The sequence below is a fragment of the Scyliorhinus canicula genome, chromosome 16, assembly GCF_902713615.1.
Source record: "Scyliorhinus canicula chromosome 16, sScyCan1.1, whole genome shotgun sequence".
In the NCBI taxonomy this organism is placed as follows: domain Eukaryota; kingdom Metazoa; phylum Chordata; class Chondrichthyes; order Carcharhiniformes; family Scyliorhinidae; genus Scyliorhinus; species Scyliorhinus canicula.
This window is the reverse complement of record NC_052161.1, coordinates 141,431,668-141,459,348: the sequence shown is the minus strand read 5'-3', so window position 1 is coordinate 141,459,348 and position 27,681 is coordinate 141,431,668. Positions and strand designations below refer to the sequence as shown.

General features: G+C 51.5%; 1 protein-coding gene across 3 annotated transcripts in view; it reads right to left on the bottom strand.

The window, feature by feature from the left end:
- The window catches only part of LOC119979501 (calglandulin-like), a 129,154-nt gene continuing 101,473 nt past the window's right edge, over positions 1-27,681 (bottom strand). The window contains exons 1-5 of one of the 3 annotated variants that reach the window (XM_038821811.1): positions 24,405-24,482; positions 15,731-15,899; positions 14,220-14,364; positions 462-562; positions 1-362 (exon numbers count right to left, since the gene is read on the bottom strand). In XM_038821811.1, the coding sequence (XP_038677739.1) occupies positions 316-362; positions 462-562; positions 14,220-14,364; positions 15,731-15,899; positions 24,405-24,467 (525 nt within the window). In that variant the 5' untranslated portion in view covers positions 24,468-24,482 and the 3' untranslated portion in view covers positions 1-315. Of the gene's footprint in view, positions 363-461; positions 563-14,219; positions 14,365-15,730; positions 15,900-19,682; positions 19,885-24,404; positions 24,483-27,681 lie in introns of those variants that run through there. The other 2 variants (XM_038821812.1, XM_038821810.1) reach the window with 2 other exon arrangements.

Genomic DNA, 27,681 nt, shown 5'->3' with positions numbered 1-27,681 from the left:
TTTTTCTTTAATATTAGAAATGTGAGAGCGGAGATACTTGACAATTGGGAATACTGAAGAATCGAAGCCCACTTTGAGACAGTTTGGACACCATGTAACGGAATATTTCCGGATCGTTCCTCAATGACTTTCAAAAGTGAAATGACAGCTGTGCGATGCTTTAAAATAGAACAAGGAAAGGTCTCAAAGTGAAAAAAATATCGAATAATCGTGGTGTAAAGAGTCTCGATGTAAATGTTGACCGTTGTGCAGTTAGTCTGTTGGATGTGGCACAAGTGATTCACTGTCCAGATGGAAATATTTCCTCAGTGCTGTTTACTTGATTAGCTTAAAGGATTCACCGGTCATCATGTCAACAAATTCTAGAAAAGAAATGTTATTTGTGAGTCAGTTCAGTCTCATGTGCCAGCCTGGCTCCATTAACAGTTTCTAATCACTGCACATCTGCGATTTGAACCAACCTTGATAGTCAATTGTTCCATCGCCATCTTTATCAGCTTCTTTCATCATGTGCTCTGCTTCATCTTCATTGAGAGGCTCCCCTACATTCATCAGGACATATCTTGATGTAAAAAAGGCGAAGAAGCGAGAAAGATGTAAGTCATAAAGTCGTACTGGTTCAGTTGCTAAATGGATGACTTGAATCATACAACTGCGGAAGCTTAATCCTGTGCCAGGTTAATGGAACGGGATCAGTGGAGGTGGGAATGTTGCAAATGAACTCTGCACCTTTGGATATAACTAAAGCTGCTTATTGGAAAATAATATTCGGTTAGGGTAGGATTGAGCTAGACTGAGGTACTGCCTGTTCAGACCCAATGATAAGCTAGACCCATCCATCTTGCCCTATGGTCAGAGAGACTGCCGGCATTCACTGGCTACACTCGCATGCTGGACTGGACCCCAAAGGATAGTTTAACCTGTAAAGTTATTCCAGTGGTCAGTGCCTTCAGGAAGGAAGAGGAGAAAATTAAATGGGAAGCTTCTCATTTTAGAATAAAGTACAGAGTAAAAATAGTTATTAAATCACTTTTATCAAATAAATCTTTTTTCCAATTAAGGGGCAATTTAGCACGGCCAATCCACCTGCCCGACACATCTTTGGGTTGTGGGGGCTGAAACCCCATGCAGACACAGGGAGAATGTGCAAACTCCACACGGACAGTGACCCAGAGCCGAGATCGAACCCGGGTCCTCGGCGCCGTGAGGCAGCAGTGCTAACCACTGCGCCACCGTGCTGCCCTTTAAACAATAGTTAAAGTTGAAGAATTAATTGCAATATTATTAGATCCATGGTCCGTCTATTTACCATAGCTACAGGTAAATATTAGTTCACTTTTTCATAAATCAATAGTTTCAACAAAATATTAGTTAATTATAAAAGTAAATGACTGCAGATGCTGGAATCCAGGAAATGATGGGCAATCTCAAGCAGTTCTGACAGTATCTGTGGTGAGAGACGGAAGCTAACAGTTTCGAGTCTGGATGACTCTTTGCAAAGCAAGTTAATTACATTAGTCAAATATTGACAAAGCCTGAAGCATAGTCAGAAATGAGAATATTCCGCAATGGAAAAGATTGCAGCCCATTCTTTGTGTTCGGATACAGAGTGAAGTCTGACTGTATCTGCCCAGTACAGAGAGTTTGTGTTCGGATACAGAGTGAGTCTGACTGTATCTGCCAGTACAGAGAGTTTGTGTTCGGATACAGAGTGAGTCTGACTGTATCTGCCCAGTACAGAGAGTTTGTGTTCGGATACAGAGTGAGTCTGACTGTATCTGCCCAGTACAGAGAGTTTGTGTTCGGATACAGAGTGAGTCTGACTGTATCTGCCCAGTACAGAGAGTTTGTGTTCAGATACAGAGTGAGGTCTGACTGTATCTGCCCAGTACAGAGAGTTTGTGTTCGGATACAGAGTGAGTCTGACTGTATCTGCCCAGTACAGAGAATTTGTGTTCGGATACAGAGTGAGTCTGACTGTATCTGCCCAGTACAGAGAGTTTGTGTTCGGATACAGAGTGAGTCTGACTGTATCTGACAAGTACAGAGAGTTTGTGTTCGGATACAGAGTGAGTCTGACTGTATCTGACAAGTACAGAGAGTTTGTGTTCGGATACAGAGTGAGTCTGACTGTATCTGACAAGTACAGAGAGTTTGTGTTCGGATACAGAGTGAGTCTGACTGTATCTGCCCAGTACAGAGAGTTTGTGTTCGGATACAGAGTGAAGTCAGACTGTAATTGCCCAGTACAGAGAGTTTGTGTTCGGATACAGAGTGAAGTCAGACTGTATCTGCCCAGTACAGAGAGTTTTGGTTCGGATACAGAGTGAAGTCTGACTGTATCTGCCCAGTACAGAGAGTTTGTGTTCGGATACAGAGTGAGTCTGACTGTATCTGCCCAGTACAGAGAGTTTGTGTTCGGATACAGAGTGAGTCTGACTGTATCTGCCCAGTACAGAGAGTTTGTGTTCGGATACAGAGTGAAGTCAGACTGTATCTGCCCAGTACAGAGAGTTTGTGTTCGGATACAGAATGAGTCTGACTGTATCTGCCCAGTACAGAGAGTTTGTGTTCGGATACAGAGTGAAGTCTGACTGTATCTGCCCAGTACAGAGAGTTTGTGTTCGGATACAGAGTGAGTCTGACTGTATCTGCCCAGTACAGAGAGTAATGACAGGAAGCTGATCACAATTCCAATCAAATGGAATTGAGCGATTCTCAGCGAAAATGTAATTACTGCAACTATTTAGATAGGATTTAAAGTGTAGCGTTTTGCTTTGATCCAAAGATGTTTCCCTTCCTTCTCCATTCCCAAACCCCCAATCCAAGGAAAACATTGCCACAGGTCCAATCCGGGGAAGACCATTTGGAGAGGTAAGGTTGCCCTCTGCTGGTTTTAAGCTGAAAATAACACCGTTCTTACAAATCAACTGCAATCTTGGGACGTGTCATTCACACATTTGGGTGGGCATTCTGTTCCTAGTTGTAGAGCTGCCTTGGTAAAAGCACAGAGCATTCAGCAAGCAGTGAAACCAATTTCTAATGCATTGTGAAGCCATTTCACCGTACTCTCTGCTCACACTGGAGAACACTTGATTCATGCGGTGGGGTGGAGCGGGGTGGAGCGGGGTTGGGTGGAGCGGGGTTGGGTGGAGCGGGTTTGGGTGGAGTGGGGTTGGGTGGAGCAGGGTTGGGTGGAGCGGGGTTGGGTGGAGCGGGGTTGGGTGGAGCGGGGTTGGGTGGAGCAGGGTTGGGTGGAGCGGGGTTGGGTGGAGCGGGGTTGGGTGGAGCGGGGTTGGGTGGAGCGGGGTGGAGCGGGTTGGGTGGAGCGGGGTTGGGTGGAGCAGGGTTGGGTGGAGCGGGGTTGGGTGGAGCGGGGTTGGGTGGAGCGGGGTTGGGTGGAGCAGGGTTGGGTGGAGCAGGGTGGGGTGGAGCGGGGTTGGGTGGAGCGGGGTTGGGTGGAGCAGGGTTGGGTGGAGCGGGGTTGGGTGGAGCAGGGTTGGGTGGAGCGGGGTTGGTGGAGTGGGGTGGAGCAGGGTTGGGTGGAGTGGGGTGGAGCGGGGTTGGGCGGAGCGGGGTTGGGTGGAGCGGGGTTGGGTGGAGCAGGGTTGGGTGGAGCGGGGTTGGGTGGAGCAGGGTTGGGTGGAGCAGGGTTGGGTGGAGTGGGGTGGAGCAGGGTTGGGTGGAGTGGAGTGGAGCGGGGTTGGGCGGAGTGGGGTGGAGCGGTGTTGGGTGGAGTGTGGTGGAGCGGGTTTGGGTGGAGCAGGGTTGGGTGGAGCGGGGGTTGGGTGGAGCAGGGTGGAGCGGGGTGGAGCGGGGTTGGGTGGAGCAGGGTTGGGTGGAGCAGGGTTGGGTGGAGCGGGGTTGGGTGCAGCGGGGTGGAGCGGTGTTGGGTGGAGTGTGGTGGAGCGGGTTTGGGTGGAGCAGGGTTGGGTGGAGCGGGGTTGGGTGGAGCAGGGTGGAGCGGGGGTGGAGCGGGGTTGGGTGGAGCAGGGTTGGGTGGAGCAGGGTTGGGTGGAGTGGGGTGGAGCAGGGTTGGGTGGAGCGGGGATGGGCGAAGTGTGGTGGAGCAGGGTTGGGTGGAGCAGGGTTGGGTGAAGTGGGGTGGAGCAGGGTTCGGTGGAGCAGAGTTGGGTGGAGCAGAGTTGGGTGGAGCGGGGTTGGGTGGAGCAGGGTTGGGTGGAGCGGGGTTGGGTGGAGCGGGGTTGGGTGGAGCGGTGTGGGGTGGAGCAGGGTGGAGCGGTGTGGAGCGGGATGGAGCGGGGTGGAACTGGGTTGGGTGGAGCGGGGTTGGGTGGAGCGGGGCTGGGTGGAGCAGGGTTGGGTGGAGGGGGGTTGGGTGGAGCAGGGTTGGGTGGAGCAGGGTGGAGCAGGGTTGGGTGGAGCGGGGTTGGTGGTGCAGGGTTGGGTGGAGCAGGGTTCGGTGGAGTGGGGTGGAGCAGGGTTGGGTGGAGTGGGTGGAGCAGGGTTGGGTTGAGTGAGGTGGAGCGGGGTTGGGTGGAGTGGGGTGGGGTGGAGCAGGGTTGGGTGGAGCAGGGTTGGGTGGAGCGGGTGTTGGGTGGAGCGGGGTTGGGGGAGTGGGGTTGGGTGGAGTGGGGTTGGGTGGAGCGGGGTTGGGTGAAGCGGGGTTGGGTGGAGCGGGGTCGAGCGGGGCTGGGTGGAGCAGGGTTGGGTGGAGTGGGGTGGAGTGGGGTTGGGTTGGAGCGGGGTTGGGTGGAGTGGGGTGGGTGGAGCGGGGCTGGGTGGAGCAGGGTTGGGTGGAGCGGGGTTGGGTGGAGCGGGGTTGGGTGGAGCGGGGTTGGGTGGAGCGGGGTTGGGTGGAGCAGGGTTGGGTGGAGCGGGGTTGGGTTGGAGCGGGGTTGGGTGGAGTGGGGTTGGGTGGAGCGGGGTGGGTGGAGCGGGGTTGGGTGGAGCGGGGTTGGGTGGGTCAGGGTTGGGTGGAGCAGGGTTGGGTGGAGCGGGGTTGGTGGAGAGGGTGGGTGGAGTGGGGTTGGGTGTGGGTTGGGTGGAGTGGGGTTGGGTGGAGTGGGGTTGGGTGGAGCAGGGTTAGGTGGAGCAGGGTTGGGTGGAGCGGGGTTGGGTGGAGTGGGGTTGGGTGGAGCGGGGTGGAGCGGGGTTGGGTGAAGCGGGGTTGGGTGGAGCGGTGTGGGGTGGAGCGGGGTGGAGCGGGGTGGAGCGGGGTGGAGCTGGGTTGGGTGGAGCGTGGTTGGGTGGAGTGGGGTTGGGTGGAGTGGGGTGGAACAGGGTTCGGTGGAGCAGAGTTGGGTGGAGCAGAGTTGGGTGGAGTGGGGTGGAGCGGGGTTGGGTGGAGCGGGGTTGGGTGGAGCGGTGTGGGGTGGAGCGGGGTGGAGCGGGATGGAGCGGGGTGGAGCTGGGTTGGGTGGAGCGAGGTTGGGTAGAGCAGGGTTGGGTGGAGCAGGGTTGGGTGGTGCAGGGTTGGGTGGTGCAGGGTTGGGTGGAGCAGGGCTGGGTGGAGCGGGGTTGGGTGGAGCAGGGTTGGGTGGTGCAGGGTTGGGTGGAGCGGGGCTGGGTGGAGTGGGGTGGAGCAGGGTTGGGTGGAGCGGGGTGGGGTGGAGCGGGGTGGGTGGAGCAGGGTTGGGTGGAGCGGTGTGGGTGGAGCAGGGTGGAGCGGGGTGGAGCGGGATGGAGCGGGGTGGAGCAGGGTTGGGTGGAGCGAGGTTGGGTAGAGCAGGGTTGGGTGGAGCGGGGCTGGGTGGAGTGGGGTGGAGCAGGGTTGGGTGGAGCGGGGTTGGGTGGAGCAGGGTTGGGTGGAGTGGGGTGGAGCAGGGTTGGGTGGAGCAGGGTTGGGTGGAGCGGGATTGGGTGGTGCAGGGTTGGGTGGAGCGGGGCTGGGTGGAGTGGGGTGGAGCGGGGTTGGGTGGAGCAGGGTTGGGTGGTGTTGGGTGGAGCGGGGTTGGGTGGAGCAGGGTTGGGTGGAGCGGGGTTGGGTGGAGTGGGGTGGAGCGGGGTTGGGTGGAGCAGGGTTGGGTGGAGCGGGGTTGGGTGGAGCAGGGTTGGGTGGAGTGGGGTTGGGTGGAGTGGGGTGGAGCGGGGTTGGGTGGAGCAGGGTTGGGTGGAGCGGGGTTGGGTGGAGCAGGGTTGGTGGAGTGGGGTGGAGCGGCGTTGGGTGGAGTGGGGTGGAGCAGTGATGGGTTGAGTGGGGTGGAGCAGGGTAGGGTGCAGTGGGGAGGAGCAGGGTTGGGTGGAGTGGGGTGGAGCAGGGTTGGGTGGAGCGGGGTTGGGTGGAGCGGGGTTAGGTTGGAGTGGGGTTGGGTTGGAGTGGGGTGGAGCGGGGTTGGGTGGAGTGGGGTGGAGCAGTGATGGGTTGAGTGGGGTGGAGCAGGGTAGGGTGCAGTGGGGTTGGGTTGGAGTGGGGTGGAGCGGGGTTGGGTTGGAGCGGAGTGGAGCAGGGTTGGGTGGAGCGGAGTGGAGCAGGGTTGGGTGGAGCGGGGTTGGGTGGAGCAGGGTTGGGTGGAGCGGGGTTGGGTGGAGCGGGGTTGGGTGGAGCAGGGTTGGGTGGAGTGGGGTGGAGCGGGTTGGGTGGAGCAGGGTTGGGTGGAGCGGGGTTGGGTGGAGCGGGGTTGGGTGGAGCGGGGTTGGGTTGGAGTGGGGTGGAGCGGGGTTGGGTGGAGTGGGGTGGAGCAGGGTAGGGTGGAGCGGAGTGGAGCAGGGTTGGGTGGAGCGGGGTTGGGTGGAGCAGGGTTGGTTGGAGTGGGGTTGGGTGGAGCGGGGTTGGGTGGAGCGGGGTTGGGTGGAGCGGGGTTGGGTGGAGCAGGGTTGGGTGGAGTGGGGTGGAGCGGGGTTGGGTGGAGCGGGGTTGGGTGGAGCAGGGTTGGGGGGAGCGGGGTTGGGTGGAGCGGGGTTGGGTGGAGTGGGGTTGGGTGGAGCGGGGTGGTTGGAGCAGGGTTGGTTGGAGTGGGGTTGGTTGGAGTGGGGTTGGGTGGAGCGGGTTTGGGTGGAGCGGGGTTGGTTGGAGCAGGGTTGGGTGGAGCAGTGTTGGGTGGAGCAGGGTGGAGCGGGGTTGGGTGGAGCGGGGTGGTTGGAGTGGGGTTGGGTGGAGCGGGGTGGGGTGGAGCGGGGTTGGGTTGGAGTGGGGTTGGTTGGAGCAGGGTTGGGTGGAGCGGGTTTGGGTGGAGCGGGGTTGGTTGGAGCAGGGTTGGGTGGAGCAGTGTTGGGTGGAGCAGGGTGGAGCGGGGTTGGTTGGAGCAGGGTTGGGTGGAGCGGGGTTGGGTGGAGCGGGGTTGGGTGGAGCAGGGTTGGGTGGAGTGGGGTGGAGCAGGGTTGGGTGGAGTGGGGTGGAGCGGGGTTGGGTGGAGTGGGGTGGAGCAGTGTTGGGTGGAGTGGGGTAGGGTGGAGCGGAGTGGAACAGGGTAGGGTGGAGCGGGGTTGGGTGGAGCGGGGTTGGGTGGAGCGGGGTTGGGTGGAGCGGGGTTTGGTGGAGTGGGTGGAGCGGGGTTTGGTGGAGTGGGTGGAGCAGGGTAGGGTGGAGCGGAGTGGAGCAGGGTAGGGTGCGATTGCTGGGCAGGTGGGTAGCCAGTGAACCAGCATCTCTTAAAGAGCTGATGGAAAAATATGAACAGGATGCAGCTACTTAAAGATAAGTGGTCACACAGGTGGTTAAAAACATAAGTTTGAAAGATAGAAATGAATATTGAATGTATCTTTCCCAAGCACACGTCAGTCAAATCAGATGGTGTCTACAGGGCTGTCTGCTCTGTCCATACAGCCCTGAACACCCAGGTTCCCAGGCTCGCTTTCACCCAACCTGAGAATGGGCCCAAGCCCAAACCAGAATAAGGAAATTTGATTGCAACTGCAGAATGAAAGGTCCCCAAGAGTGATAATGTCTGCTGGCTTTAAACCCATGACTGCAGTTCAGCAACAGGGACCAAATGAACTGAAGCCCCACCGGTGCTACTAACTGATCTTTCAAAGAACATCCTTGACTGTTGGGATGGGAGGAGTGAGACCCCAAGGAAAAGGATACAGGATATGTGCTGATATCTTTGCCACACCATCAACATCTAATATAAATGTTCTTGCATATGGTTTAGTTGGAAACGTTCCACCCATGCAGAGATACAGCTGTTATGGGCCAGGGTTTAGAGAACCCCAAAGTCTATCATGAAGTTCACCTAACCCACAACTTTGAATAGATTGTGGCTATGGGGAGCACACGGGCCCACTCTGCAGACGTGAAGCAACAGAATTCTACAGTACTTTTAAATTAAAACACTGTTTATTTATGAAATCAGTTAATATTTTATAAACCCACAATTAATATCTTAACAACTATCAACAGCAATAAATCCCCCAAAGAATACAGTACTCTATAAGTAATTCTTAATCTTTCCCAGCAACATCCATAAGACAAAAGAACCCTTTTTTACAGAAAGACATCAGGTTTAACTTCTCTACTGAGAGCAGTTACCATTTTGAAATCACCAAATGGACATTCATAAGCTTGGAGAGATTCCTACACATCTTGCTGTGACTGCAGCGTCGGCAAATCTAAAACGAAACTAAACACACCCTGTAGCTGCGAGCCCAAAGTGAAAGTAAAAGCAGACAGGCAGCCCAGCTCCACCCACACTCTGACATCACTAATAAACACCCATTTCTTAAAGGTACATCCACGACAGCTATTTTATAAACCCCTATTTCGTAAAGGTACTCTCACATGACACACCCATACAGAATATCCCACATTCTATCCTCAGGAAATTTGTGGTCCTCCAAACGTTGCTGCCTGCGTCCTAACTCGCACCAGCTCCATGTCACCCAAGCTCGCTTTCCTGCACCAACTCCTGGAAAGCAATGACTCCATTTTTAAATTCTCATCCTCATCTTGCTTTCGTCCTTTAGATTCTCCATAAACTCAACTTCTGTCATCAACTGTTAGATCATCTGCTCCTTTGTCACCTCATGCTGCTTAATGTTAATTACTGTCTTGAGAAGCACTGTGGGACATTAATGCTCTGAATAAAGGGTGAAATTAGAAACATTTCTAAACACAGGGCGATTGAAGTTTGGAAACTCTTCTCCACAAATGGTAATTGATCTATTGTTAATTTCACATCTGAGATTGATAGATTTCTGTTCTCCTTCTTCAATTCTCTGCCCAAAGACAAGTCCGACCACCAGCACCGTGACCTCCAGCCTGGGTAGGACAAGGAGGCAGGTCCTCAATTCACACTAACCAGAAGAAGGGTCAAACCCCACGCTGTTGGCACCAATCTGATTCACACCAACAGTCCAGCCGTGCTGATGGACCATTGGGAGTCACCGGGAAAACCATGGTCCCGCATCCCATTTCAGCGGGCAACATTCCTCGTTATGGTGGACACCCACTCAAAGTGGCTCGAGGTCTACAAGGTGCAGACCATGATCATGAACATGACCGTGGACAGACTGCGGTACATGGTCAGCACCCACCGAATAGTCAAAGTGTTAGTGTCGGCTAACGGCGCCGTCTTCACCAGCAAAGGATTCATGGCCTTGAATGGAATTCGGCAGGTGCGGACCGCCCCTATCACCCAGTACGGACCCCCCGTATCACACAGTACGGACCCCCCCGTATCACCCAGTACGGACCCCCCGTATCACCCAGTACGGACCACCCCATATCACCCAGTACGGACCCCCCGTATCACCCAGTACGGACGGCCCCGTATCCCCCAGTACAGACACCCCCCTATCACCCAGTACGGACCCCCCCTATCACCCAGTACGGACCGCCCCGTATCACCCAGTACGGACCCCCCGTATCACCCAGTACGGACCCCCCCGTATCACCCAGTACGGACCCCCCCGTATCACCCAGTACGGACCCCCCGTATCACCCAGTACGGACCCCCCGTATCCCCCAGTACGGACGGCCCCGTATCCCCCAGTACAGACCGCCCCATATCCCCCAGTACGGACCCCCCGTCTCCCCCAGTACAGACCGCCCCGTATCCCCCAGTACAGACCGCCCCGTATCCCACAGTACGGACCCCCCGTATCCCCCAGTACAGACCGCCCCGTACCCCCAGTACAGACCGCCCCGTATCCCCCAGTACGGACCCCCCGTATCCCCCAGTACGGACCGCCCCATATCACCCAGTACGGACCGCCCCGTATCACCCAGTACGGACCGCCCCGTATCACCCAGTACGGACCACCCGTATCACCCAGTACGGACCACCCGTATCACCCAGTACGGACCGCCCGTATCCCCCAGTACGGACCCCCCCGTATCCCCCAGTACGGACCCCCCCGTATCCCCCAGTACGGATCCCCCCTATCACCCAGTACGGACCGCCCCGTATCCCCCAGTATGGACCGCCCCGTATCCCCCAGTATGGACCCCCCTATCACCCAGTACGGACCGCCCCCTATCACCCAGTACGGACCCCCCCGTGTCACCCAGTACGGACCGCCCGTATCCCCCAGTACGGACCGCCCGTATCCCCCAGTACGGACCGCCCCGTATCACCCAGTACGGACCGCCCCATATCACCCAGTACGGACCCCCCCGTATCACCCAGTACGGACCCCCCCGTATCACCCAGTACGGACCCCCCCATATCACCCAGTACAGACCCCCCGTATCACCCAGTACGGACCGCCCCGTATCACCCAGTACAGACCGCCCCGTATCACCCAGTACGGACCCCCGTATCCCCCAATACGGACCGCCCCGTAACCCCCAGTATGGACCCCCCGTATCTCCCAGTACGGACCACCCCGTATCCCCCAGTACGGACCCCCCGTATCTCCCAGTACGGACCCCCCGTATCCCCCAGTACAGACCCCCTCCCCGTATCCCCCAGTACGGACCCCCCGTATCACCCAGTACGGACCGCCCCGTATCACCCAGTACGGACCCCCCGTATCACCCAGTACGGACCCCCGTATCCCCCAGTACGGACCCCCCATATCCCCCAGTACAGACCCCCCCATATCCCCCAGTACAGACCCCCTCCCCGTATCACCCAGTACGGACCCCCCGTATCACCCAGTACGGACCGCCCCGTATCACCCAGTACAGACCCCCCCATATCACCCAGTACGGACCCCCCGTATCATCCAACGTGGACCAGGTGGAACGGAACCCGGGGGGGGGGGTCTCCTGGGACATCGGAGACCCCTGGGTGGTCAGAGTAAGTGCAGGGTGGATCCTTGGCCCTTCCCCTGGAACGTGGGCACCTTGGCACTGAGACCCTGGCACTCCCAATCCAGCAGGAGCATAGCCTGGGTGCCAGCGTGGCAGTGCCATGGGCCAGGGGGTGAGGGGGCCATGCCAATTAAATGAAGGTGGAGGGGGGTTTGAAGGGTGGGGGAGTGCAGTGCAAATAAATAGGGGCCTCAGAGATGGGGGGGGGGAGTGATGGGTGGGGGTTGTGGAAGTGAGAGGGTGCTGTAAGGGGGCTTGGGGGCCTGAAGAGGGGGAACCATCAGGGACCCCATAACATGGTGTCCTCACTTGGAGCGGGGGGTGGTGAGAAAGCATGTGGTAGGGGATGACATTGCCCATTGGGGGGGTGGGGGGTGGAGGCCACACAAGCTCATTTAGAGATAGGGGTGCCCTTTCAAAATGGCGGCCCGATCTCAGAGTTCAGCTCCCCAAAAACATTCCAAGTGTGGCCGAAACCGGTGAGAAACTCCCCAGGGCCCAAAAAAGTGACTAAGTGTCATTGGATAGCGGTGGGGAACATGCTGACAGAGCCGGCGGGAATCTCCCTGAAAACCCCACCGCACAGTAACTTAGAAATGTTTGGGGCGAATCGGGCCCAATATCTCTATAATTCATCATGCGGTTATTTGTGGGGTTGTGGTGGTATGATTAGCATGGCTGCCTGCCATTGGTGCAGAACACCGGCTTACCATTGGCCCTGGTCGGTCATGTGCCTCTCGACCGGTTGGTTGAGACCAGTCATGTGACGGCTCCCCGATTGGTCGAGAGGCTGAGTTAACCCTGCCTCCAGGGCGGGGTATAAATACCCAGTACTCCCGGCGGTCGTCCTTCTACTGTAATCAACCGCAGGGCTTAACATCTAGTATATTAAAGCCATACTTTTGTTCAGCAACTCGTCTCGCATTCAATTGATGGTACATCAATTTAATATACTAGAAATTTGAAAATGGAGCTCCGGATCAAGCCCAACTGCCTCCGCATCAGCCCGCAAACTCCGAACGCATCGGAAATCTTCAAGCATTGGCTGGCGTGTTTCGATAGCTATCTAGCGACCGCAAGCAGCCCCCCCACCATGGCACAGAAACTTCATATTCTCCATTCCAGCGTGGGCATGGCGGCCTACGCGATGATAGAGGAAGAAAAGGAATATGACGTGGCCATGGATACGCTGAAAGGACAAGTTCTTAAGCCGGTAAACCGAGTGAACGCCCGACATCTGCTGGCTACCAGACAACAGCTCCCCGGTGAGACCTTAGATGATTTTTACCGGGCCCTCGCTGTCCTGGGGAGGAATTGCGCCTGCCTCCAAGTTTCAGCCACGGAGCACATGGAACCTTTGATCAGAGATGCTTACGTGGCTGGGATGCAGTCCACCGCTATCCGCCAGCGGATGCTGGAAAAAGACGAACTCAGCCTAATTGAGGCACGGACTCTCTCCATCTCCCTGTCGCCGACTTAAACACCTCATGAACATCTTCTTGTTTTCCCCAGGAAGTCGTCCTCCGGATCCCCTCTCCCGACGTGGCTGGCCGCCCCCGGACCCATCTTGCTCCGGAAGCATGTGCGGGTGCACAAGTCCGACCCATTGGTGGAACAAGTCCAGTTTCTCCACGCTAACCCGCAGTATGCATACGTGGAGTACCCCGACGGTCGGCAGGACACGGTCTCCCTCCGGGACCTGGCACCCGCCGGCGTGCGGCCCTCCCCCCTTCACCACAGACCCCCCCCCCGCCCCTTTTCCCCAGTGCCCCACCCAGGCCACCCCTCCCCCATCCATGGCGTCTCCACCACCAGCCCGGGGTACGGAGACAGTTCAAGGACCATCGCTCCCGGAGTCCAGGACATCAGCTGAACCACCACCATCGGCTGAACCAACGTCACCAACTCCCCTGCGGCGGTCTGCCAGGACGTCACGGGCAACGAAAAGGCTGATCGAGTCCATTTAACTTCAACACTACCATGGACCTTGTATGGACACTATGTACTGTTGTTAAATGTCTGGGCCAGTGGGAAGCCAAGGATACATTTTTTTTTCTCCTTACTACTCGTACCACCAGTTCTACCCCCCCCCCCCCAGCTCTCGTTGACACCCCCCCCCCCGCTTCTTTCTCCGCAAGGGGTGAATGTGGTGGTATGATTAGCAGAGCTGCCTGCCTTTGGTGTAGAACACCGGTTACCATTGGCCCTGGTCGGTCATGTGCCTCTCGACCGGTTGGTTGAGACCAGTCATGTGACGGCTCCCCGATTGGTCGAGAGGCTGAGTTAACCTCGCCCTGAATACCCAGTACTCCCGGCGGTCGTCCTTCTACTGTAATCGACAACAGGGCTTAACATCTAGTATATTAAAGCCATACTTTTGTTCAGCAACTCGTCTTGCGTTCAATTGATGGTACATCAGGGGTCTTACAAATGATAAGATTGATCAATGTCCCCTACATAACAGGAGTCGCTATACGTTAATGTTGTGAAGCACTTTGAAATCGTTCTGAGCGATTTGAGAAGCTGCTGCATTAATACAAAGGCTTTGTTTTGTTCATCTTTTTTAGCATTTATATCTCCGTTACTCAAACCATTATTCATGCTAGGAACTCCAGTGCCCAGGCCCAATAGTACATTAGAGATATTGTTCTACGGAATATTTCCCACACTCTGTCTGATCGCTACAACCTTCAATCATTATTTCAATTTCAAGGTTTTGTTTCTAAACTGCTTCAAAGTGCCAACACCAAGAAAAGTGAAACTGATTTAGCCGCTGGTTTAAAGGACAGTCTGTAGCAAGGTGTAAACATTTGATCCTGTTTTGTGGAAACACAGAGTGAGGTGACAGTTTGTTTGATATTCAGCAACAAACAGGCGGATGAGCCCTGTTATGAGAATTGATTTACAAATGCAATCAATATTTACGACCACATTGCACAAAATAGAAGGAGAACAAGTGAAAGCTCCAACTATAGATTGTAAACAGGGTAAACCTTCATATAACTTCGAGCAGACAGCTTCTGTTGCTGCTGGTAATACCTGTGGCAGTGGAAGTACTCACTTCAAAGTGTTCCAGTCAATGTAGCCTTTTTTGTCCGGGTCAAACACCAAGAATGCCTCCTTGAGTTCTTGATCCTGGTTCTTAGATTTTTCGTGGTAATCACCCATCAGGGCCAGGAAGTTTTCACAGTTAAATGAACCTTTCCCTGTCACAGAAACGGCAGAACAATTGTGAGCATGTTCTCTGTACATATGACAAGAGATTTGTATTTCAACTTTCTCCGTTACCATTTCAGTTTACGGTCAGTTGGTGGTGTCTTCTAAGAGCTGTTCTTATCAAACAGTAGAATGTCAGGCTACCATTGAAGGAAGTTAACTTGCCTTTTGAACCATTGTACTGTACAATTTTGCTACAACACTTTCTCTCCATGAAGGTGCGGTCTAAAGCTCAGGTACACCCTCCACTGGTGAGCTGCTTGAGATATCCCACCTGATTGTTACTCTGTTTCACAAACTTGGAGACTGATCCTTTTGCTTAAATGATGTTCACGCTTTGTCATGGACCTTCTCACACACGCTCACTGACTTGCACACTCACTCACGCACACGTACCGCACCAGGAATTGTTTGGGCGCAATTGGGAGCTAACTTTGGCATTGATACACTCATTAGCATCGCAGGACATAGGAACTGAACCTCGAAACTTTGCAATCTGTTCAACCCAACACCAACCCGTACAGGGTAACGTTCCTGAGACACTACAGAAACCCGGACAATATTGTTTTAGCAACATCTATTTAACTTAAATGAAGGATTCAGAGTGTGCAGGTCCAAAGTCCCTATTACTGCGGTTGGAGGGAGCTGATTTGGAAGGAACCTGTCCTGTGGATGAGGTGAATGTATTATCTGTCCAAATGGAAGTGTAGTTTATAGAATTATCTTAGTCCCATCCTTTCCAGCTTCAGTGTCTCTACTGAAATGCTCATACATGTCCAGGAGCACCTGGAGCCTCTGGTATATTGTCCAGGGACTTGTCAGTAAGAATATACCTGTCAGAGGCACTGGATTCATTTCTCACTCAATATCTGAACACACTGTCCAGAGACAGTCACTGGTCAGTGCTGAGGGCAGGCACTGTTTTCATTCCATTCATAACACAGAGTGAGGCCCCAATTGTGACCTTTCTAATGTCACTGCACCCAGGCTGAAACAAGCTGCAGTTTAATCAGAGCATCCGCCTTCTAACAAGGGCTTAGCACCACATACCAGGTGGTTCATCTACCCACCGAGCCCTTGGGAAGTTGTTACCCTCCCAGATAAACTAACAATTGGGACGAGAAGGTGCACAATAAGTAATTCAGCCCATCAGCCCTGTGCTAGCTCTCTGGAAAGAGCTGTCATATATCCCCATTATATTGACTGTTCGCCATATTTTGCCTTTTTTTTGCTTTTATTTCTTTTATTTTACTGACTAGTAGGTATTTCTGATACAGATGGTACTCCATTTGTGAACACACCTCTCTCTACATTAGTACTGACGTCTCAGCAGAATAGCCAAAAAGGTTTTCTCACCGTCTTTATCCACATCTTTGGCCATTTGTGCCAAATCTCGTTTGGTTAGGTTGATGCCCAACAGACTCATGAGTTTGGCCAATTCATCTGTCTTCACTAATCCGTTCCCTTCTTCGTCGAACATTTCAAACACTCCCTTGTACTCGGCAAGAAGCTCAGCGGTTAGTGACTGTAAATGTCAGAAATGAATGAAAAACAATTAAAATAAAGAACAGCGGGTCCTTTTTTCTTTATCCTTTCATAGGGATGTGGGCCTCGCAGGAAAGGTCAGTGTTTGTCTCATTGCGATTTGAACTGAGTGGCTTGCTCGGCCATTTCAGAAGGTGAAATCAACCAGTTTGCTGGAGTCTGGAGCCACACGTAGGTCAGCCAGGGTAAGAACGGCAGTTTTCCATCCCCGAAAGAACGAGCCGGAGCAAAACACTCAGCAACTCCTCAAAATCCCGAAGCCCTGGTTTGTAAACTCTTTCACCTTTTTCACACACAGGCCCACGCACAATCCTCTGGAGACAAACTGCACCATTTTCAGGGACCTGCTAATGGGACCTCAATACTAATCAGCAGCACGGGCTGAATTAACCTCCACATTTCCCTTATTCTGTATGAAATGAAATGAAAATCGCTTATTGTCACGAGTAGGCTTCAAATAAAATTACTGTGAAAAGCCCCTCGTCGCCACATTCCGGCTCCTGGTCGGGGAGGCTGGTACGGGAGTTGAACCGCGCTGCTGGCCTGCCTTGGTCTGCTTTCAAAGCCAGCTATTTAGCCCTGTGCTAAACCAGCCCCTGTATGGAGTAGGAGTTAGCTCTGCGGATTACCAACATGAAAAATCCAGCCATAAACCAAAGGCCTCAATCTCTACTGGCTGTGTGTTCACTCACTAAACCACAGCACATCCATTGAATCCAGACATGGCAACCAGCAGACTTTCAGGGTGGGGTTATACAATTATGGCCTTATCTGCCCCATCCTCCAGCTGTGCTTGCCATCTCTCTGCCCCCTTCCTCCCCCAGACCGGCTCCTTCTGTTGGCTAATACAGCGGACAAGTCCCCACCACAGTCCGCAGAGTTGCCCAATGTCAGCTGTGTCTGTTGGGATATGCCGGAAAAGGCAGAAGGATCCATTCAGGGTTCACGAAGGCAACTAAGCAGCAAACCAAAGGAAAATGGAGTGAAGAGGGAAAGGAGGTGACTGGAGGGGAAGGAATGGGAGGACAGAGAAGGATAGGAAGAGGCAAGAAGGGCTGAAAGAAAGGAGCGGTAGGGAATGAGTAAGGAAAGAATGGATGGTGAGAGAGTGGGGACATTGGAGAGATGAGGGAGGTGGGCGGGGACATTGGAGAGGGGGGGTGGTGGGCGGGGACATTGGAGAGGGGGGGTGGGCGGGGACATTGGAGAGAGGGGGTGGTGGGCGGGGACATTGGAGAGAGGGGGTGGGTGGGGACATTGGAGAGAGGGGGTGGTGGGCGGGGACATTGGAGAGAGGGGGTGGGTGGGGACATTGGAGAGAGGGGGTGGTGGGTGGGGACATTGGAGAGGGGGGTGGGCGGGGACATTGGAGAGGGGGGTGGGCGGGGACATTGGAGAGAGGGGGTGGGTGGGGACATTGGAGAGAGGGGGTGGTGGGTGGGCGTGTTTGGAAATCGATGACAAGCAAAAGGGACAGAGTGGAGAGTGAGGGGGCAAAATAAATTGTAGCAAAATGGGTCGATGGCAATGATCAGAGGATTCACTTTTACAAATTCCAGGATCTGTCTGCAGTGTCCAACAGGAAAATTCCCAAACATTTGAGTCTTATCTGCCATTCGATTATATTTCACTGACAGATTCAGTTGTTATTTTTACCATTAACACTCACATGTCTCACTCCAGCTGCATGGACAGATTGGAGCGGTCGGGACTGATCCTTGGAAGAGAGCAGGTTGAGGGGAGATTTGAAGAAGAGATCTGAGAAAACTCGACAGGGAAAAACTGTTTCCACTGGTGGAAAGGTGGGGACCAGAGGTAATCAACAATAGAAGCAATGGAGACTTGAGGAAAAATGTGTTCACTCAGAGAGGGATTAGGGTCTGAAATGGGACCCGAGAAGGTGGTCGAGGAGAGTCCACCGAGGACTTTACGGCAGAATTGGATTACCGTCTGAAAAGGCAGAATGTGCAGGGTGACAGGGACAAGGCAAGGGAGCAGTTTTAGGTAAATCGTTCCTTCATAGAACTGATACAGAGACAAGGGCTCTGTGCTGTAACCATTCTGTGATCATCATTGATGACAATTTTCCTTGAAGAGTTTGCTGCACACATTAATGTTAACTTGCCAAACTGATTCTAACTGCTTTCAGCCACACAGTTTATTCTGGAAACCATCAGCAAATCATTCAGATTCAGAGGGTCACTGAACTCTTTCAATGCAGGGATGCTTAGAATTTGCATTTTTATTCAAATGATCATATTCAAAACATCATCTTGATCTTATAAGTGCATTCATAAAATTAATACTTTGCATCAGTTTTTCAACATGCAAAGTTCATAAATAAAAACGTGTGGCAAGATAGAGACGAAGAACAGGAGACTGGGAGTTTACAACACGTTTCTGATTAATTATCTGGAAAGATTCAAGCAACAGATCCCGGCATCCTTGTCCATTGTTGCTGAAACCCTTTTTACTGACTGATTGCCACTCTGTCTCTGATCAGTCCAACATCGCTGGACCTTGCCTGGATATGTAGCTCACGAGAAGGTGCCGTGGATTTATGTGGTTCTACAAAATACAGAAAACTCTCCACTTTGCGTTTAATAACTCAGTGACATTGCTGATACACACAAACATTTTCTAGTTGTCAGCCACGCTTATAGTTGGCCACTTTTGTCCATCATTCCACTTTGTCCTCTCACTTGCACGTTTGAAAACCTCAGATATTTGTTTGTGATGCAGTGGCTGGCAAAATTACTTTGCTGGGAGCCGAGTCAATGATTTCATTTCAGGCGATGAGACAAAAAGTAGAAAGCAATGTAGACTTTGCTCTCGACCTCTAGAGGGAGGGGCAATTGGGCATATTCCAGAATCAAGTGAGTCTTTGCGCGAGTTAAACAGATCAAGACGATCACTAGCGCGGGGACTGGAGTATGTGAAATTATACAAATGTACAGCATGTGAAGAGTTAATGTTATGTTAAACCTAGCCACTAGAGGGAGCTAAGGGACAATACTATAAATGGCACTGACTCGTAGATTTCTGGGAGAGTGAGCCGGGAGTTAGAGGAGACTGGAGTAGAGTACATTGTAGAGCTAAAGATGGAATATCGTTATAGATAGAATATAGAGATAGTGTTAGTGAGTGTAATTTAATTATCTATTTGTTTACCATAGGAATAAGTGTTGAACTCTAAATCAAGAAGTGTAAATAAAATTAGTTTAGTTCATGAAAAGAGCTTCAACTGTCTTTGTGATCACCACGCCTTCCACCCTGAAGTCAGCCTCACAAAGATCACCACAGAGTAGAGCAACATTGCTGGAAGCCAATTCAAGTTTAGGCTTGGCATCTCCTGTTTATTTTTCCAATTTGACACCTTCTATGGCTTGTGAAGAATCACCAGTGTAAACCGTAATTCATCAGGATCACGTTGCATAGCCTGTATATATCCTGTACTTTTATCATTGACTAGCAAAGAAATGGACATTTTGCAATAACTAGAATGTTGTACTCAAGTGTAGGTAAAAATCAGATGCTCCTTGCTTTCCAAATGTGCTCAATAAATTAATTTTTGGTTAAAAAAACTTCATTTTAAAACAATTAAACCCACAGAAGAAACATGGAACCCTATCTTACAATTAGATATATAATTATGCAACTCACATCTCTCCATGAAGCCTACATTCAGATATACCAGTTTTAAACAAGAGGAAACAATCTCTAATTGTCCACAAATATACCAGCCTGTTCCAATTTTACTCACCATGTTGCTGTAACTACAAGACCAATGGCAGGGGTCAACCGTCCTCTTCCAGTGATTTAGCCCAGTCACAAAACCGACACAACCTTATTGAAGAGAGTGAGACTCTGAAAGCCCAGTGGATTTGATGCTTAAAGTTGCCTTTTATGGTTTGACTGAGTGTCTGATTGGATCCTATTTCTGGATGGGTGTATGTTAATTTCCTGGTGTGAGTTTTCATGTACAGATTTCCGAGTGATAAAAGAGTAAATGGAGTCGTAGGGAAGCCTGACTAACATTAAAACTATCATTTCTTTGGGGTGAAGCAACATTGTTTATTCAGGACTAAATACTTTTTTGGAGTCTGCGCTCTCATCTGTATCGGTTACTGTTCCTTAGTGATACGAAACGGCTTCCTTTCTCCAACTATTCTTTTGTCAGGTGTCTTGAGAATTCCCTATTCGGACAAACCCGGAACTATTTCCTGCTGGGATTTATTTGGGGCTGGATTTGTGGCAGTCTTTCCGGTGGCAGCATCACCTCCCCAGATTAAGTCAGAGGACAGCCACTGGCTGGGAATTCATAAACCGATTTCCACCCATTATCCAGGAGCCCATCGCGGTTGTGTGTGGCTCAGAGTTTAAATGGGAAGGGAGAGCTTCCTGATCAGCCATACTGCAGAAGGTAACACTTTGCCACTCCACTGGAAGGCAGTGGTCGCGAGGGGCCCCTTAGGGCCTGGTACCCTGAAGGGGGAGGAGTGGGAACAGCAAGGATTGTAAAGCTAGAAAAGCCAGACTTGTATTTATATAGTGGTTTTCACAGTTGACGTTTTACAGCCAATGAAGTACCTTTGAAATTTACTTGCTGTTGTAATGTCGGAAACACAACAGCTAATTTACGCACAGCAAGGTCCCACTCACAGCAATGAGATAACGGTTAGATAAACCACTTTTTGTGCTGTTGGTGTCGGGATAAATATTAACCAGCGCATCGGGGGGAACATCTGTTCCTCTTCAAAACAGCGCCCTGGGATCTTCTCGCATCAACTTGAGGAGGCAGACGGGGAAGATGTACCTCAGTTTAACATCTCATCCAAAAGAATAGGAGGAGTAGTTGAACTGGAAAACCTCAGGAACTTGAAGATCCACAATCTTGATCCTAGGACTACTGCACCAAGTCTTTAAGGTGATAGTTTTCTGTGCAGGCACAGCAGCAGGCCCAAGCCAAGCAAGCAAATCTTCAGAATAACATGTTTTCCACAGCAGAACTAAACCAGAACCTTGGGCCTTTCAGTGTTGACTTAAGCAGGTAGGGGGGAGAGAAGAATCCCAAATTGGCCAAATAAATTCTTTCATCAATATACTTTCTGCAAGATTGTATCATATTATAAGGTTCAGAGGAAACCCTCTTCTCTTCATTTCATAAGGCTTTAGCTCACTGAAGATATCACTTTGAAAAAGGTACCAAGGCAACCTTATCCATGGCCTTATCCATGGCCTTATCCATGGCCTTATCCATGGCCTTACCCATGGCCTTATCCATGGCCTTATCCATGGCCTTATCCATGGCCTTATCCATGGCCTTATCCATGGCCTTATCCATGGCCTTATCCATGGCCTTATCCATGGCCTTATCCATGGCCTTATCCATGGCCTTATCCATGGCCTTATCCATGGCCACTGTTTGAGTTGGATGAACTCAGTGGGTTGGGTGAAGGCTGAATTTTCCACTCCTGTTAATCTCCCATCAGCAGGATTTTCACCGAGGCCTGGGATTGACTCCTGTTCCCGGCTCTGTTAATGGGGCCAGTTTTGTCTGTGAATGTGAGCGGAGGGTGGTGCAGCCTAACATGGGCAGTAGCTTCGGGGTTGCCTGAAAAACAACGAATAAAATGGCATTTTATCACACACTTGATCACCAAGACAGATGTATGATCAGGTGACATGTCGAGAGGGCTAGAATACAAGACCAGGGATGTACTTCTGAGGCTGTATAAGGTTCTGATCAGCCCCCATTTGGAGTATTGTGAGCAATTTTGGGCCCTGTATCTAAGGAAGGATGTGCTGGCCTTGGAGAGGGTCCAGAGGAGGTTCACAAGAATGATCCCTGGAATGAAGAGCTGGTCGTATGAGGAACGGTTGAGGACTCTGGGTCTGTACTCATTGGAGTTTAGAAGGATGAGGAGGTACCTTATAGAAACTTACAGGATACTGCGAGGCCTGGATAGAGTGGACGTGGAGAGGAAGTTCCCACTGGTAGAAAAACTAGAAGCAGAGGGCACAAACACAGACTAAAGGGACGATCCTTTAAAACAGAGATGAGGAATTATTTCTTCAGCCAGAGGGTGGTGATTCTGTGGAACTCTTTGCCGCAGAAGGCTGTGGAGGCCAAACCACTGAGTGTCTTTAAGACAGAGATAGATAGGTTCTTGATTAATAAGGGGATCAGGGGTTATGGGGAGAAAGCAGGAGAATGGGGATGAGAAAGTATCAGCCATGATTGAATGGCGGAGCAGACTCGATGGGTCAGTGGCCTAACTCTGCTCCTATGTCTTATGGTCTTATGGTTATAATCCACTCAATCACAGAGCAGTGGGTATAGAACACATCCCACGTCACTATCAACAGGAGCTTGTAATGAACATGAAGAATTTCCCAAACAAGATTACTCACTAAAGTGTAAAATTCCGGCTGGAGGGTCACTTTTATTTTGTTTGCAGATGTTGTATCGTATGAAACTACAAAACTAAAAACAGATAAAGATCATCAAGCCCACGCATGCAATAGAGTGTAAACATTGATAAAGATCGTGGAATTAATTGGACAAATGGCCTGTTTCTTCGCTACAGTTGCTATGTAATATGTAACCTTATGCACCATTCACTCACCTCTTGCCTGGAGATTTAACATGATCCACTCACAATTTCAAGCAATCCGCCATCTCACGGAATATGATGCTGAATGTCTTCCTGTTCCTTATTTTGGTTTGACGTTATGAATCACACCCCAGTTGAATAGCAAACTGACACTCACAGTTCAGGCCCACAGCTGAAGGAAGGAACAGGGAGGGCGGAGGACAATTGAGGTTTTCAAAATATGAAAGGTTCTGCTCGGGGAAAATAGTGAAAGATTATTTTTAGTGGTTTAACAACAAGGTATAAATTCAAAAAAATCTTTTCAGACATGGATACGGAAAACTTTACCACAAGTGGCCATTGTGACAGAGACTATAACCTAAATTAAATCGTATTTGAAAACAAGGAATATAAAATAATTGAAGAAACAAGCAGCTAAATGTGACAGGATGTGGCAGTAAGAGGCAGGAGGACAATAAACCAATAGGCCCCCTGTAGCTTCCAAGATTCTAGAAATGATCCATGATCTTTGAGACCCTCTCCCTAACCCAGAAAACCCTTTTACCCTCCTGTTCCTTGTTTATATGTCCCTACTTAAAAGATGTGCATCTGTACTTTCATCCAGTGTTGATGGAGAATCTAATAATAATAATCACAAATAGACTTCAATGAAGTTACTGTGAAAATCCCCTAGTCGCCACACTCTGGTGCCTTTTTGGCGAGGCTAGAACGGAATTGAACCTATGCTGCTGGCTTTGCTCTGCTTTACAAGCCAGCTGTCTTAGCCCACTGTGCTCAACCAGACTAGACTCGACACTAAAACATTAACCCATCAGCTCTCTGCATGGATGTCAGACAGGAGCTTCTAGAATTTTCTGATTTTAGATCAGTCTCCACTATCCCCACCAGAAAGACTTTAGAGGAAGCTAAGGGTGTATTTGTTTATCTTTTAAAAATTTGTTAAGGGGACGTGGCCATGTTGCCCATCCCTAATTGCCCTTGAACTGAGTGTTTTGTTCAGCCATTTCAGAGGCTGGAGTCACGTGTAGGCCAGACCGGGTAAGGGATGGCAGATTTCCTTCCCTAAAGGCCAGACCGGGTAAGGGATGGCAGATTTCCTTCCCTAAAGGCCAGACCGGGTAAGGGACGGCAAATTTCCTTCCCTAAAGGCCAGACCGGGTAAGGGACGGCAAATTTCCTTCCCTAAAGGCCAGACCGGGTAAGGGACGGCAGATTTCCTTCCCTAAAGGCCAGACCGGGTAAGGGACAGCAGATTTCCTTCCCTAAAGGGCATTACTGAACCAGGTGGGTTTTTTGTTTATGGTTTCATGGCAATTATTTGAGGTTTAATTCAGCTGTAGCACAGTGGTTAGCACTGTTGCTTAACAGCGCCAGGGGCCTGGGTTCGATTCCCGGCTTGGGTCACTGTTTGTGCAGAGTCTGCACGTTCTCCCCGTGTCTGCGTGGGTTTCCTCCGAGAGCTCCGGTTTCCTCCCACACTCCAAAGATGTGTTCAGGGTTGTGCGGGTTAGGTGGGGTTGCGGGATTGCAGGTCAAGAGCGAGAGCCTGGTTACAGCACTCTTTCAGAGGGTTGGTGCAGACTCAATGGGCTGAATGGCCTCCACCTGCACTGTAAGGATTCTATGATTCTTGCCTCCTGTGTATCACTAAATGATTAGATTGAAATACAGCTGACAGGTGAATTGGCCAAGCTAGGTTTCCCCTTAGTGTCCAAACTGGTTAAGTGGGGTTACAGGGTTAGGATGGGGGAGTGGGCCTGGGTGAGGTGCTCTTTGGGAAGATCAGTGCAGACATGATGGGCCAAATGGCCTCCTTCTGCACTGTCAGGATTCTATGGAGAAGAGTTAGCTCGCATGCAAACACTTACTGTGCTAATGTGAGGGGAATTCCCAAACTCCCCGGACTTAATCCAAAAACAAAATGCTTCCATGTTTGTCTGTTGATGCTGTGGTATTTCTCAGTCTGGTGGTTACAGTTACACCGGCAATATTCTCAGTTACTGTCCAAAGTCTCATCTCTCACCAGCCATCACCCGTTTCCAGTTTGGAGATTCTGCCACAAATGAGAACCGAGCATCTTACAATGTGAACGTTGGGATTGTATCGGCTGCTCTTTGGCCATTGCCTGAATCATACATTATTGTACATTATTGTATATTATTATATTATTGCCTGAATTGTATATTATTGTTTGTTTTGTGCTAATAATTCAGAGCAGCTTTGACAAAACCGATGGTAAATTTAATATCATCAGAGGAAATTATTTTTTATCCAATTCTTTTTTTCCAATTTAGGGGCAATTTAGCATGGCCAACCCACCTACCCTGCACATCTTTGGGTTGTGGGGGTGAAACCCACGCAGACACGGGAGAATGTGCAAACTCCACACAGACAGTGACCCAGAGCCGGGATCGAACCTGGGACCTCGGCGCCGTAAGGCAGCAGTGCTAACCACTGAGCCACTGTGCTGGCCCATCGGAGGAAATGATAGCGAACCTGGACATTGCTCTGGTCAGACCCCGGGTGGGATTCTCCCCTACCCGGCGGGGCAGGGGGTCCCGGCGGGATGGAGTGGCGTGAACCACTCCGGCACGGGCTGCCCCAAAGGTGAGGAAGTCTCCGCAGTTTTAGGGGCCAAGCCCTAACATTGATGGGCTAAGCCTGCGCCGGAGTGGTTGGCGTCCTGCCGGCCGGTGGGAACGGCCTTTGGCGCCACGTCAGCCGGGGCCGAAGGGACTTTGCCGGCCGGCGGTTGCTGACGTCATCCCCGCGCATGCGCAGGGGAGGGGGTCACTTCCGCCTCCGCCATCGTGAAGACCATGGCGAAGGCGGAAGGAAAAGAGTGCCCCCACGGCACAGGCCCGCCCACCGATCGGTGGGCCCCGATCGCGGGCCAGGCCACCGTGGGGGCACCCCGCGGGGCCAGATTGGCCCGTGCCCCCCCCCCCCCCAGGACCCCAGAGCCCGCCCACGCCACCTTGGTCCCGTTGGTAAGGTAGGTGGTTTGATTCCCACTGGCGGGATCGGCATGACAGCGGCGGGACTTCGGCCCATCGCGGGCCGGAGAATCGCGGGGGGGGCCGCCGACAAGCGTGGCGCGATTCCCACCCCCGCCGAAGCTCTGGTGCCGGAGACTTTAGGACACGGCGGGGGCGGGATTGACGCCGGCCCCCGCCGATTCTCCGACCCGGCAGGGGGTCGGAGAATCCCGTCCCCCATCTCAACTTCTGTACATTGAGACAGGGAGCGAAGCACAGTGACGTGGCCCAGCTAGCGAAAGGTAACTAGAACTTGATATTAAGAAGGAGTTCACAGGAAGAACTTAATTCCCTTAGCAGCAGAGTCAATAACCACGCAACAGAGACTTAAAGTAATTGATAGAAGGATTAGATGCGAATTGAGATAAGCTTTTACACCCAGTGGATGGTGAGGAATGGAACTTGCTGTGTGAATGGTGGTAGAGACAGAAACACTCATTATGAGTATTTACTTGAAGCATTGTGACCTGTAGACCAAGAGCTGGAAAGAGGATTGAGGCTGGATTATTCTTGCTGGTCATTAGCAGTCATGCTATGTGGATCCAGGGGTAATGAGCACATTGAATACCCCATTCATGCTCCTATGCACAATGTTGTGCTCCATTTGAACCAGAAATGTTTTTAATCGGCTGTACCTATCACTGCAACTTGAGTAAATGGTCGGAGAAATGGGGGGCAGGGGGAATCAAACAGGGTCAAACATGGTCAAATGCAATGACCCACTTTGTCTCAAAGAAAAATCAGTCTCTTAAATTGTTACATTCATTGCCTGGCATCATCCCTATTACGTCTTCACAAGCAGAACTCAAAAAAGCTGGATCAGAATGAAACCCTCATCATGTTAATCCAACAACCAGCTTCAGAACAGGTGTCTGCTGGTCCCAAGTGAACAGTCAATGTTTAGCACACCAAATAAAGCAAATGATTAGAGAAGATTTATTTAAATCATCTGCAGAGACCCAGAGGGTATTTCACAGTCTGGATATTTATAAACCTGCTCTGCTTAGTTCACTTTTAATGCTGATTCCGTGCTTATTTAAATACTTGATGAAGTATTGACTGAAAGATTAATTTTAGCATGGAGCGCAACAGTGCTGATGGATGAACATGTAACTGCCCTCTGATCGGGTCTAGCAAACCATTCATTGTACCGAATGATTCACCACGTGGACTGCAGCAGCTCAAGAAGGCAGCTCACCACCACCTTCTCGAGGGCAATTAATGTCCCAGCTGGTGAGATCCATACCCCACAAAGAAATATAAAAAATCCTGTATTCTGCCCAGAACTGGTGGTAAATTGTAACATCAGTAAACTGGACAATATCACTCAGGGGGATAATCGCAAAAAGGGGCAAGTTAATTCTCTGGAGCAAGTTGTCCTCTGTTGAGGACAAGATAGAAACTGGAGACCTGGGGCTGGATTCTCCGTCAGCGCGATCCTCCGCTTCTCCGCCAACTCACTCACGCTCGCTGATTTTCTGACGGCTTGAGCAAAGATGGCTACTCCCCTCCTCAGCTCCCCACAGAAGCCCTTCCGTCAGGTTCACTTGCTGGGGAGGTGGGTAGATCACGGGATGATATGGGGTGGCTCCCGTTAATTTTATGGAAATAGGGCTTAAGTGGTGAGAATTGGTTTCTCGCCACGCTACGGTGAGGTCCCGATTTCGCCGATGGGAGACGGCCGGTTGTATCGCCAATGGTTTGGCGCCCGGCACGTAGCTCTCTTTTGGCCTCTGCTGCTATTCACCGGTCCCGCCGCCCCATCGCCGGAGTGAAACAAGGCCACTGAATCACAGCCATCATCTCAGACAGAATCTTCCTCCCCACCAGCAGGGGGGAGCTTGGCGGGAGCGGGGAACTTAATTTGCACGAGGCCAAAAATCAGCTTCCAGACTTCAGGATAAAGTTCAGGAATTAAATTGTCGGATTGTAAAGGTCGGTTAAAGGTGGGTCAGATGTTCAACGTCAGGAAGTCCTTTTTAATATATTAGCACGTCACACACTCATTAAAATGCCACCTCGCTGGAATAAAGCTCCCTCCAGTTAGAAATGTTCACATTTACGATTCTATATAAGCAGCGTGGATCCGGTGAGATTGATTCTTCCC